Source organism: Melozone crissalis, unplaced genomic scaffold (assembly GCF_028551555.1).
Source record: "Melozone crissalis strain CALT ecotype California unplaced genomic scaffold, PUWL_Pcris_2 ptg000019l_1, whole genome shotgun sequence".
NCBI lineage: Eukaryota > Metazoa > Chordata > Aves > Passeriformes > Passerellidae > Melozone > Melozone crissalis.
The window spans coordinates 1,336,456-1,350,000 of NW_026535797.1; the positions used below are offsets into that span (position 1 = coordinate 1,336,456).

Below are 13,545 nucleotides of genomic sequence, written 5' to 3' on the forward strand. Positions count from 1 at the left end.
CTTGTCCCTTCCCTGCCCCTGTTCCTAACCCCGTACCTGTCCTTATCCTTGTTCCTGACTGTCCCTGTTCCTATCCCATGTCCATGGCCCTGAATGTCCCTGTTCCTCTCCCTATCCCTGTCTGTGCCCTTAGCCTTCTCCCTGACTGTCCCTGTCCCTGTCCTTATCCTTGTTCCTGACTGTCCCTGTCCCTATCCTTGTCCCCTTATCTATCCCTCCCTGCCCATGTCCCTCTCCCTGTCCTTAGCCCTATCCCTGACTGTCCCTGTCCCTGTCCCCCTGTCCACCCCTCCCTGTCCCTGCCCCTGCCCCCGTGTCCCTGTCTACCTCCACCTGTCCTTCTCTATCCCTGACTGACCCTGTCCAAGTCCCTTTTCCTGTCCATCCCTTCTTGTCCCTGTCCTGTCCCCCCGTGCCTGTTCCTGCCCATCTCTGCCTTATCCACCCCCTCCTGTCCCCGTCCCTGTCCCTGTCCCTGTCCATCCCTGACTGTCCCTGCCCACCCCATCCACCTCCCCCTGTCCTGTCCATCTATGATTCACCCTGTTCCTTTTCCTGTCTGTACCTTCTTGTCCCTGTCCTGTCCCTGCCCCGTCCAGCCCTGTTCTGTCCCCCTGTGCCTGTCCCTGCCCACCCTGAATCGCTGACCCAGAACAGGATTTCTCTCCCAAAATTGGCTGTTTCCCCGGGAAAGGCATCACCTGCCCCAATCTCAGCACTCCCCATCCCCAATCCCACAAAAACAAAGTCACATCCCTGAAAAAGCCCAAACACCTGAAAATAAAAACCCATTGAGGGATGCAAATGTGGGAAAGGTTAAAGTTGACATTTGCTGCCACCTGCTTTTGGTGGCAGCATGCATTAGAGATATAAAAAAATAATAAAATACACCCAAACTGTACATATTATAAGGCCGTATTTTTATCTCGGGGTTCTGGTGACACGTACAAACCACTTGAGCTTTGCTTCTGTGCTTTATATCGCCACGAGAAACCCTTGATAAAAATACAGCTTTATATTGTGCAGTGGGGTATAGTTTATTTTCCCCATATATCACACCCTGTGTTTTATTTATAAACAGACCCAAAGACACTTGCACATGCAAAGCAGTTTTTTTATTGAAGAAATTCCAAGGTATCAATAATCCTGGATTAACTAACGCACTGCCACACAATAATTTTTGGGGGGCAGCAATGGCCTTTCTAAAGAGGCATCCATGAAAATATGATAAAACACATAAAAAAATCAGTATTTCCATCTTACAATTTACGATTCCCATACTGGAAATTTCAGCTCCTTGTGGCTCGTACTCACAGAGAACCCTGCTAAAACCACCTCAAAATTTAACTTTAATGTCTCTTGAATCCTTCCAACAGAGAGGCTATGGGAAATAAAGCTTTGGAAAACAGAGACACATGCAAATCTGAAGGAAAGCTCAAATGATAAAGGAATGTGCTGCTAATAAGGAAGCAACTATGATGAGCTTTTCAGTATTTTGCCAAATTTGGCTAATCAAGCTGCTTATCCAAAATACAAAATTTGTCAGCAGAATCTCTTTGCCTGCTCTACGCAAAAAAAAAAAAAAAAATTATTCCCATCTTTAAGTCCAAAAAGCAAAGGCAGGAGCAAGGAATTCAACAGCTGCCTGCTTCTGCACAGATCTCACTGTGCTCCTGTAACTCCTGCTCAGGTAAAAAACCATTTTATGCCCCAAAGTGGGGAGGGGGAGCTGGGCAGGGACCCCGTGCCAGGCTGGGCCACTCGCCGTGAGCCAGACGCCTCCTCAGGGGGAAGCTTCCACCTCACATTGGCCACGTCCCTCCCACTCCCTTATCCCCGCTTTAATGGACATTAAAAATAGAACAAAACAGGGCTGGAGATGGGAACAAAATCCATGCACAACAGGCCTGGATCGCTGTAGTCATTCTGCTGTAAAATGTAAAAACAAGAAAGGGCAGCCGAGCTGCCTCCCCCAGGACGCATCCCGCTTTTTTAATATAGTGGTGCCACCACACATTTCACTTTGGATGCTGCATTATATTTATGTGTCACTCAAATATTTACCATTTTCCTGAATTCTGCTGGGTGCTGTGAGAGAGAGAGGGCTCGTTTCAAGCCGAGGAGCCGCGGCTGTGTGCCGGGGCTGGTTAGCAGCCCCCTCCCTGTGCCAGCTTCTCCTTCTGCAGCCTCTCGTGGCACAGCAGCCACTCCTTCATCAGCTGGCCCCCGCCGTAGTTGCCGCTGTCCCCGCTGCTGCGGATCACCCTGTGGCACGGGATGATGATGGGGATCTGCAAGACACCCCAAAAACCCGGGAGGAGCAAAGGGTGAGGCCGAGGGGAGCCGGGAACAAGGGGACGCGTCCCTCAGCGATTATGGGGATGATTATGGGGATCTGCCACAGGCTGGGCTCCATGGGCCTGGTGCTCTCCAGCCTGAATGATGCTGTGACTCCATGAGAGTGGAAATGCAGCGCTGTAAGAGCCAGCAGCTGTGTGGCACTGGGCTGGCAGGGACATGGAGCTCCCACATCAGAGCACAAACAGAGCCCTTCAGCACCCCCGGAGACCAGCCCAGTTCTCAGGAAAAAACAGCCACGGACAGGAATTTTAACACATAAAAAAATGATGCAAAGTCTTTAAAAGGATAAACCTGAGGTATTAAATCCCATATATAAAATGTTCCCTGCAGCACCAGGTCCTGCTGCCCCACGCCAGCTGAGCCCTCCGTGCCCAGGGTGGGGAACGAAGCCTCACGGACCCAAAACGCACATGGAGAACTCTTTAAATTGGACACTGGGATGGAATTGTTCCCTGGCAGGGTGGGCAGCCCTGGCACAGGTGCCCAGAGCAGCTGTGGCTGCCCCTGGATCCCTGGCAGTGCCCAAGGCCAGGCTGGACATTGGGCTGGGAGCACCTGGGACAGTGGGAGGTGTCCCTGCCATGGCTGGGCTGGGATGGGATGAATTTTAAGGTCCATTCCCACTATAACCACTCTGGGATGCCATGATCATCCCAGGACTAGAAGATTTATGGGAAAAAACAGATTATTGAGAAGAGATCCCAGTGCCTGAGCTCCCCAGCAGATCCTCTCTGGGCTGCAGCACCTCCATGTGCACCCTGGAGAAATTCTCTGGAAGACCAAAGCACTATTTATTATTTAGCAGCAAGTCAATCCAAAACGGGCTGTGAATTTTTAAAACCTCCAATATGAGAAGGTTGATTCCGACCTAACCAATTTTAAGAACTCTTTTTTTTTCCCTCCTCTCTGCCTTCTACTCCCTATCATTTATAACCACACGACACAGATTCTGCAAAATCAATGCCAGAAGTTACATAATGGACTGATAATGCAGAGGAGAACATAAACGTGGGTTTTTTTTATTTTTTTTTTTATTTTTTATTACAGGTGATTATCATAGCTGAAGTACACACCATAAAAACTGCCATCCATCATCTCTAATCACGAGCGTGTTTTGGTAACTGCATAGTAATGGCATTGCAACGGTGGGGCTGGGACAGCATCACCCACCCACAAGGGCAGTTCTCACAAATCTGGGGATCTCCAGTCAAAAACTGTAACTTATTTCTGTGTAGACACACAGACAAATTGCACACTTTACCCTCACTTATTTTAATCCCATTTAATCACACAGTTCAAGCACTGTGGTGTATTTGAGCCTGGGATACACAAACTCCAAAGAAGCTGAACAGTAACTGGCCAGACCATCAATTGAGAGGGTTTTTTGGGGGTGTTCTTTCAGTTTACTTAACTAATTTCAATGTCTGAAATATAAAAATCTTAATCTCAGCCCACATTAAATGAGAATACACACAGGTGCTAATTGTTGATCAGGGTTCAAATAAAAAAATGCTTTCAATATCTGCTTTATCTGGAGGTGGCAACACCACAAGTGATTAATCCATCTGTGACAGCTCCAGTGAGTACCAATAAAAGCTTTGCTCCATGCCAAGCCATCCCACAGTAGGTTTATGACTTCTTCAAAGAAATTGGGGGTTTTTTTGCAAGTGTTTTTCTGGTTTGGGGTTTCTCTGCCTTTACACTCCCCGCAGTTACTGTAGGAGGCTTGGCTTGAGTGACAAAGCCATAATAATACACTGTAAAACATCTCTGAGGTTCATTTGCAATTCTTTAAAAACACACACAGTAAAGCAGCAGAGTTTGGTGGCAAGGCTATAAATCTTGGTGTAGAAAAAGCAAAAAAAAAGGACTTTATTTTCAGTTGTGGGGTCTTGGATGATCCCTGGGTGGGAGCAGGACCTGCTCACAGCACAGGGAAGTGGGGCTGAGCTGTCACCACCCAGCAAACGGAGGGGATATGAAATTAATGCCACTTTTTCCATGGCCAAAAACAAAGAATTCCACGCTGAGATTGTCCCAACACAAGCACCCATCCGTCACCCTGCACAGCCCTGGATGCAGGAGTGGTACAAAGACCATACCAGCGCTGTAATTTAAAAATATTGAATATTGCTTCAGTTTGGCTTAATTGTGGTGACAACGTTCAGCCTACTAAAATAATTAAACCTGCTAAAATTTATTAGGGCCCTAAGGACATTTTAGAGGGAGAACTACCCCAGTCTGGAGCTTTAATGCCTCAGCTACATTTAATGTAATTTTTATCAATAACCAAGCAGCTCATAATATTATAGCACCGCTGAAATCTTCATGCTGTGAAATCTAATTCCTCTCCTCCACGAATCCATCACACGCACAGCCCCTACCTCAAACGCTATAGAACTTCCAAACCCGGAGATTTGTCTCCAACAAAAAAATAATATGAAGGAGGCCTCGGATCGATGCCGGAGTCCCTCTGATTCGGGCACCAGCTGAATATTTTCTCCAACTTCGCTTTTGTTCTTCTGGGTAGAGGCCCACAAGGGAAAGAGCTTGTTTTCACTCGCAGCCTCATCAATACCTAAATCCTGGTGAACAAGTGACACTGAGAAGCTGTAATCAATAGCTCCCTGTGCGTTTTTTCTTCTGGTCAAATGGTTCAGCACTACTGACAGCCCCGACACTCGGAACATGATGCTAAATCTTTATCAACAGCCATCTGGGTGAGTGGCAGAACAAGGCTGGGCCGGTCATTAGCGCTCCTGGCGATCTGTGAATAAACCAACTCCTCCAGAACGTGTTTGTTTAGGGAAAAAAGGTGGGGGGAAAGCTCCCTGCCCACAGGATGGATCACTCTGAGCTGCTTTTGGGGAATTCTGGTGCTCTGGCTGTTCCCAGTGCTCAGTTTGAGAGGAGGGGAACGTCCCATGGTGTGGCTGGAGCTGCTGATGTGCCTGGCTCAGGCAAAATGGAAACAGCTGAGGGATCACACTGAGACACCCTCAGCAAAAACCACACTCGTGCCTCGCTCATGTCACAGAACCCCAGACTGGCTTGGGCTGCCAGGGATCTTAAAGATCACCCAGTTCCACCCCCTGCTTTTTCTCCACCTCTTCCCCAGCAGAAACAAATCCCATGGTGTGGCCCAGCGTGGGTCTCAGGTTATCACTGGCCACCAAAGGAAGCAAAGGTGTTGGGAATGGAAATAGTAGGGAAAGGCTCATCCCCAGAGGGTGCTGGCACTGCCCCAGGGAATGGGCACAGCCCTGAGGCTGCCAGAGCCCCAGGAGCATTGGGACATCACTGCCAGGGATGCTCAGGGTGGATTTTGGGGTGTCTGTGCAGGGACAGGGGCTGCACTGGATGATTCTGTGGGTCCCTTCCAGCCCAGGACATTCCCTGGCTCAATGGACGAACACACAGGTACTTTGATGTGTCCACGGTGTTTCAGATCCACCCACCACAATTTTCTCACCAACGCACAACTGCTCCCTCAGCGATCCAAACATTTTGGTTGAGTATCTATCCGTGATTTAGCTCAATGTTACATCCATGATTCAGCATGGATTGGTGCAATATCCTCGATTTGGGACAGACTGGTGCCAGGATCAGGCTGTGCCCCTGGCTGGGGTGAGCCCAAGGACCAGCACAGCTGCAGAGGGCACAAACGCAGTGCAGGCAGCTCTGAGTGCTGTGATCAGACCTCTGAAGATGTCTTATTTAAGGCACACAACACTCATTTAGGATGGCCTTGGACTAATCAGCCCAACGTTCTCCATTTCCCATGAGCTTCTGTGATTTCTTTTTGATCCTCCTCTACCAGTCCAATGAGATTTTCAGCTGAACTTTATGGGTTCCCTTTGAGGAGCGCAGACCTCGCAATCAGTGTGAACCACAGCAAACTCTGGGAAGCCTCTCCTGTGAAAGGTGAGCCATCCCCACCTGTCCTGGGCGTGAACTGAGGCAGCTGCTGCTGCTGCTGGCACCTCTTCCACCTGCTCTTGAAGGTGAGGGTCAGCCCAGGAATTATGTGGAGCATCCCAGCTGCAAGGGGAAACCTGTGGAATGCACTCTACCCAAATTAAAGACCAAGCTTTGATTCATAGCAGGGAGAAATGTTGGTGTCTGGTGGAGGAAGGTGACTTTGTGATTTCACCCAAATGTTTGAGGGACAATGTGATGACAATGTGATGCCAGCTCAGGGTTATTCCAAAGGGCCCTTTTTCCTGGTACTGCCACCCTCACTCAATCAGGGTTATCACAAATCCATCCTCCACCACACCAGGTTGCTCCAAGCCCCATCCAAGCCTTGAGCACTTCCAGGAATGAGTGTGGGGTTTGGATGAGGGTTTAGACCCTGGGTAGCTCTTGAGCAATTTCTGACCTCTCATGTTTTATCCCACTGGTCCTCTCAGTATTTTCTTTAATCAGATTTCTACGAGGCTGCAAGGTGGAGTTGCAAATTGGGTCAGAAAATCTGTTTTCGCAAGAGTTGATGGCTTTATACACAGAAATAACAAAGGTGAGGGGGTTTTTTTGCAGTGCCACATTTTATCTTTATCTCTCACCTCATGCATAAAATCCCTGTGTATTGCACACAGCCAGCCTGCACACGATGGCTCACAGGCGAAGGACCAGGAGACATTTCTGGGGGAAATATCAGGAGCACTGAGCAGTTGCTCACACTCAGGTGCAAAAGGATGATGTGTGTGTGCGTTTGCATGTGGAATAGGGATGGAATTTCAGATTACCTCCAAGAGATAAGCAGTGGCAAAATTGTGGTTTGCGATGGGCAGGACTCTCATTACAGCACTGATTTTCTTTTTTTTTTTAATCATCAGCTTTCTATGATGAAATATTGAGGTGGTATTATATTAATACAGCTCTTTTTCCCTACAGCTATACATTATTATCTATAACCATAGCTTAAAAATTTTCTGCTGGGGACAGAAACCACTGCAGCCACGGTATGGGCTGGGAAATGGCAATAATAACTAGGACCCCATTTAAAAAAATTGCAGGAGCTTTGCTGTATATTTTCAGAACTATTTTCATCCTTCCTCACAGGGGAAAAAGCAGGAATTTTCACACCACAACCTGCTGTTACTGCTACTTTGGATGCTGCTGCTCCACTGCAGCCTGAGGGCAAAGCTGGGTACATTTCTAGGCGATGGCAATTACATCTCCTTTTGCACAACACTGGATTGTTATTCTTTGAGAACTGTTTCCTGCAGGTTTGCATTGGATTGCCTTATCTTAATGTACACCAGATTATATTGGAAAGCATTCCATCATATTAAAATAATTTGTATTGTCAAGTACAATGCGGGCTATTGACAAAACACTGCACATAGGAGCTGCTTCACAGGGACAGCTGATGGATGCTGCAAACAACAGGGTGGGTTCAAAGCTTAACCCACATGGAACTGTGTGGGTGTCCCTGGCTGGGTGCTGCCTGTGGGGAACTGTGGAATGGGATGGGCTCTGAGGTCACTTCCAACCCAAATTGTTCTGGGGTTCTGTGGCTCTGTGGGTTTAGGGACTGAACTGCTCCTCAAACAGTGCAGGCACATCCAGCTGAGCCCCCAAACCCTCTGAGCCAGGGTGGGGCTGATCCCCACCCATACAGCACCCACTGAGCACCACAGCAGCGCACACACCCACCCAGGGACTCAGGGGCATGAACACACTGAAAAGCTAAACCCAGACAAAGAAAAGGGAAAACAGACACAGATCACTTAGCATAAGAACATTCTATCTCCAAATCCACAGGCCTAACCTAGAGTGCTGCTCCCTCCAGCTGGTTCAAATTCAGGCAACTCACCTCCAGAATCCCAGACTGGTTTGGGACCTCAAATTCATCCCATTCCACCCCTGCCATGGGCAGGGATACCTTCCATTGTCCCAGGGTGCGCCTGGCCTTGTTTCCAGAATTGTATTTATGCCAGAGTGGATGGCTTTAGGATGCTTTTAACACAACCAAAAGCACTCATACTCTGCCAACTTAAGCCCATGTGGAAGATAAAAGACTTCCTCAACCTAAGAACACACAAAGAAGTTTGAGAACAACAAACTGTGCAGAGGCTGGTGAGTAACAGAAGTGTTCCTCCTCCGAACCCAACCCAACACAACCCAACCCAACCCCATAAACCATAGGGCATAAATCACACCCACCTGCGCTGTGCATTATTGCCGATTAACAACACCTACCGGCCTTACTCCTCACGGCAGCCCAGTTCTCAGAGCAGGTGAATTTAACCCCTCAGAGCCCTCCAAACCAGCCTGTCCCAGCAGCTGTGCCCTGCACTCACCGGGTTGCTCCTCATGGCTCCCCCTACGGCGCGCGCTGCCCGCCCGTTGCCAGCAAGATCCGCCAGCTGCTTGTAGGAAACCGCCTCCCCAAACTTGACGTCGTTCAGCAGCGTCCACAGCACCCGCCTGGTGAAGGAATCTGCAAGGCAGAGGGAGAGAGCACTGCTGAGCTGCAGAAATGAGGATGGAACAGTCAAAAAACTCAACACAAAGCCTCAATGGCAATTTCGTAATTTAAACTGCAACAGCCCCGTGCACCGTCCTGTTTCGTGCCCTGTATGACTACATTTAAATACATGATTATTGCAGAGAGTGCTTGGAGTAGCTGATCACTATAAAAAAAAGGATTTAAGGCTTTGATTTTCCTATATTTTTAATTTGCTTCGAGTACAATTATCCTGTTAGCTGGTACAATGTGGCTTTTCCCATTAAATTGGCGGAGTATAAATTAGCATAGAGTCAAATTAAAAGGGAAGGAATAAGTGGCTGCACCTCTCTGACAAAGGCCTGGCATCTCCAGCTAATTTCCAACTTCAGCTGGGACGTGCCAGGGACGCCCTAGAGCCAGCAAACTCTGAATTATCCTGGCTGACTGCATTTCATAGTGGGGACCCCCGAGCTACTGCTCAGCACTGCACACTCTGCCAAGTGTAAGGACTGGCTGTGACCTTGAATGTCCTGCACATCCTTAATGATGCAGGGGGGAAAAAAAAATATATAATGTATTGGCCATTATTTTAATTTTAATTCGGCAGCAAATTGCTTTAAGTGTTCCAATTGCTGGAATAATGAATAAGCAAATGCATTAGGAGAGGCTTTCTTTGGCATCTCAGCGTGTCACCCAGCCCAGGGTTGTTTCAAGGAAGGAAAAGGGATGGTCCCGCTTGGATTTGAGTTGGGTTGAACACCTCTGGCTCTTCCAAGGCACTTGGAAAAGCTCTGAGGATCTCACTCTTGGATAACTTAGAGAGGAGTGAGCTGGTGACTGAAAAAGGGGAAAAAAAGGGAGAAGAGACCCCTTCCCCCAGCTGAGAGCCTCAACCTCCCGCTCTGGCAAAGAAACAAACTGATTAAAAACATTTTCTTTCTTTAGTTGTCAAAAAAGACATTGATTACCTTCCGTGGGAAGGTAAAGAAATGTGATTTTGTTCTTAAAGGAAACTCATACAGCGTTATGTGTGTGTTAAATAATAAAAATCACTTCTTAACTGAAGGGAATGATAATCACTTCATTGAAAAAATCTGTTTAGTCTTTATTATAACATTAAGCAAATTAAACATCAGCATAATCCAGGTGATACGAGAAAAGGGTCATCAAAGAAATTAACTTTGTTGTTCATTAATTTACATGGATTAGTAGAGGGCAAAGAGATAGCAAATCTGCTCTAGTTTTTTATGATATAATTTCAAACTGTACACCATTTGTGGCAGTAGGGTGACTTTGGGGTTAATCAGACTGATTTGTCCTTTTAATTGCTTTCTATTCAAAGAAAATTCATTAGATAATGTTCTCTTCAAAATTCATGAATCAATTTAACTGAAGAAACCACATTAACAGCTTTGGGTTCATTAGCACAAGCAGTTGTGTTACTGGCTGATTGCTACCAGGGTTTCCTTAGGCAAACAGATTTTGTTTACTGTGATTCCTTCAGAAGGGTTTATTCCAAATCAGACTGGTCCTTATTATTTTCTTAACCTGTTTAATCTGCCAGGATTAGCTTTAACCCCCCTGCTCAGGGGTCTTGGGGAGTCACTGCCCCACGGCATCTTCTAAATGCCCAGAAAATCCCTTTTTTTACCCTCAGTCTTGGCAGGCTGGGGTGGGATGGACCTGAACCTTTTGGGAACCTGTTGGAATCAGGGAGAAAGCGGAGCAGAGTGCAGCTGGACAGGGAGCAGCTGGGGGAGGATGGGGCAGCTGCAGAGCCCCAAGGGAGGCCCGAATTCCCCAGGACAGGCTGGCACAGGGACACAGATCAGATATCCCCCTGCCAGGGCCACCAGGCATCTTCCATGGGAGCAATCCACGCCTCTGCCCCCACACAAAACACTCGTGGAGGGTTCAGAAGAATGTGAGATATTTAGCGATCATGCACATCATTCTGGAAACGTATCTGAAAACTCCATTTCGTCCTGCGGGGAGCAAAGGCATTAATTAGTGTAAGCAGCTCCAAGAGGCAGTGCCAAATCCTGTTATTGAACTGTCTGCACGTGTGAGTGCCTGGGAGCACAACCTGCACTCATTTTAAGAGTTTAAGGGTTCAGAATATAATAATATACATAAAGCAAGATGGAGGTTTTAGGGTGGAGGCCGGTCCTTCTTCTTCACCTTCTTCTCCATGGGTTTGCGTGGTTTTGTGTAATTGGATAAAAAAGTCCACATTGCAGATCACAGGTAGTTGGTTATTAAGTTTAAAGTAAAAATAATTTGGGAGTCATTTCTTAATTTCTTAATTGGACAGTTGATCCTTCAAAGGCCTTGTAGAGAGAGACACAGGGCTCCATTTTTAGTTTGTTATTGAAGTGCTGTAGAAGTCAGGGTTTGTGAGACTGTGACGGAGATAAAAACTGACGAACATCTGAGTCCCAACAAGAAATACCCTCTCACACACTTAATCCCGACTTTGGCAGAAGAAAGAGAAGTGAAGAATTGACATTAGTGGTGATCCTGTGTGAGGAGGACACAGAAGGACTGGGACCTCACTGAAGAACAAGGAAGATAAAACTCAGCCCCATCCCATCCCCTCCCCACCCTCACAGGGAAGGACATTTCCAGATAAATTACCCTGAACCTGTTGTTAATGCCCAGATGCTCAGAGGTCCCTCCCACCAGCCCACTGGGCCTTAATTCTCCATACAAACATGTGAAATCCACGGGGATAATGGAGAGAAAATCAATTTTACTTGAACACCAGCTGTATCGTAACTTTTAACAGTGTAACTGAAGGTGGGAATTAGTCCAAAGAAGTAAAATCATAAACTTCTAACTAATAATCATGGAATAATGGAATGGTCTGGGCTGGAAGGGACCTTAAAATCACTTTATACCACCCTCTTGCCATGGGCAGGGACACCTTCCGCTAAATAATATCTATTCTATATTATTTATCTATACAAATATGTTTGTATGTAATCTCTAACAAGGATTTTTGGGTTGGTGGGGTCTCAGTCCCTCAGGATTCAGGATGGATGAGAGAAGAGCAGAGGGACCAGTGCCAGCCCCTTCCTGTCCCCTCTACAGCCCACAGCCTGATTTTCCAGCCTTTTAAATCTCTTTGATTAGGAGGAATTAAAGACAGACTGGTTTTTCCTTCCCCTCAACCCTGATTGCTGGGAATGTTAGTTTTTGTTTGTCGTGTTGGTTTATTTTTGTCGTTATTTTTCCCCCCTGCTTTTCTTTTTGTTTGTTTGTTTTTCCCCCAGAGTTTTGCAAATGCAAAGAACAGTTATAAACACTTGCTCCTCCTCGGCGGCTTTTTCACAGCCTGCCTGGGGTACTGCACAGACAACTTTTCTTGCTGTTTTTTTTCATTCACTGGTTCTCACTGTTATTACTATTAGCAAAAAAAAAAAAAAAAAACCCCAAACATTCAAGCACAACAGTTGAAAAATACTCAAATCTGTTTGGAAAACAGCAGCTCCCACTGCAGCAGCAGCAGCTCCCACCTGAGCCACAGAACTCAAACTGGCTCTTCTTGACAACAAATGGTGTAAACCATTACTCCAAGCAAGAGAGTAGAATTTTAGCAATTTTGAGACTTCCTTATTATTAAAGCCATGTTAAACCTGTCACCCTACCACAGACTGACCGAGCAAGTGATATGTGAAGATACAATTTAATAATTTGTTTAATTTAAATGCTTTGCCGTTTTTATGAGGCTGCCCCATCCCTGGCAGTGCCCAAGGCAAGGTAGGGCAGGGCTTGGAGCAGCCTGGGACTGTGGAAGATGTCCCTGCAATGGCAGGGGTGGCACTGGGTGGGCTTTGAGGTCCCTTCCAGCCCAAATCAGGCTGTGACTCCATCAAATATCTCAAATACCAGGCACTTTTATTAAGATTTTAGGTATTGCCTGTGCATGCATGCTTGCAAAACGTGATAAAATGAAACAGAAATATGACTATAATGTAGAAACTTGCTGTCTGTCTGCACCACTTCAGTGAGAAATGGACCAAAATGCTTCCTTTTAACACCTTGAACATCCAGGCTGGCTCACACCGAGTGTGGGCTGCATTAAAACCCAATTAATGGGAGCTGTTCCCGATCCCTGCTTTAACACAGTTTTACACACGGCTCCCTTCAGATTTCTGAGGGGGTTGTGGGGCCAAATTCTATCCTTGGAAGCAAGGAACTCTCCCTGGAGCTCATCCAGCAGTATTTCTGCAGTTAAACTCCCTGCAAGTCAGGGGGTGTTTTATTCCAGCAGTAACTGATATTCTGACCCATTTTTTACACAATACCTCGAGAGCAGCTCACTAAACTTGCAGGAGCAGGTGGAATTTTAGAGCTGGTGGAAATGAGCAGTTGGAAGCTCAGCAGTGGCCCTTGGAACTCCCCAGATTCCCACTTCCAACCCCAAACTTCCACACCCCAAACCTCCAACCCCAAACTTCCAACCCCAAATTTCCACACCCCAAACTTCCAAACCCAAACTTCCAACCCCAAACTTCCAACCCCAAACTTCCAGCTCCAAACTTCCAAACCCAAACTTCCAACCCCAAACTTCCACACCCCAAACCTCCAACCCCAAACTTACCAACCCCAAACTTCCAAACCCCAGACTTCCAATCCAGACTTCCAAACCCAAACTTCCAACCCCAAAATTCCAGCCCCAAAATTCCAGCCCCAAACTTCCAGCCCCAAACTTTTAGTCCCAA

General features: G+C 46.9%; 1 protein-coding gene across 1 annotated transcript in view; it reads right to left on the reverse strand.

The window, feature by feature from the left end:
* Positions 1-1,107: 1,107 nt before the first annotated feature.
* The window catches only part of MGMT (O-6-methylguanine-DNA methyltransferase), a 140,529-nt gene continuing 128,091 nt past the window's right edge, over positions 1,108-13,545 (reverse strand). Inside the window, exons 5-6 of the mRNA XM_054277123.1 lie at positions 8,670-8,809; positions 1,108-2,291 (exon numbers count right to left, since the gene is read on the reverse strand). Coding sequence (XP_054133098.1) covers positions 2,148-2,291; positions 8,670-8,809 — 284 coding nt within the window. The 3' untranslated portion in view covers positions 1,108-2,147. The remainder of the gene's footprint in view (positions 2,292-8,669; positions 8,810-13,545) is intronic.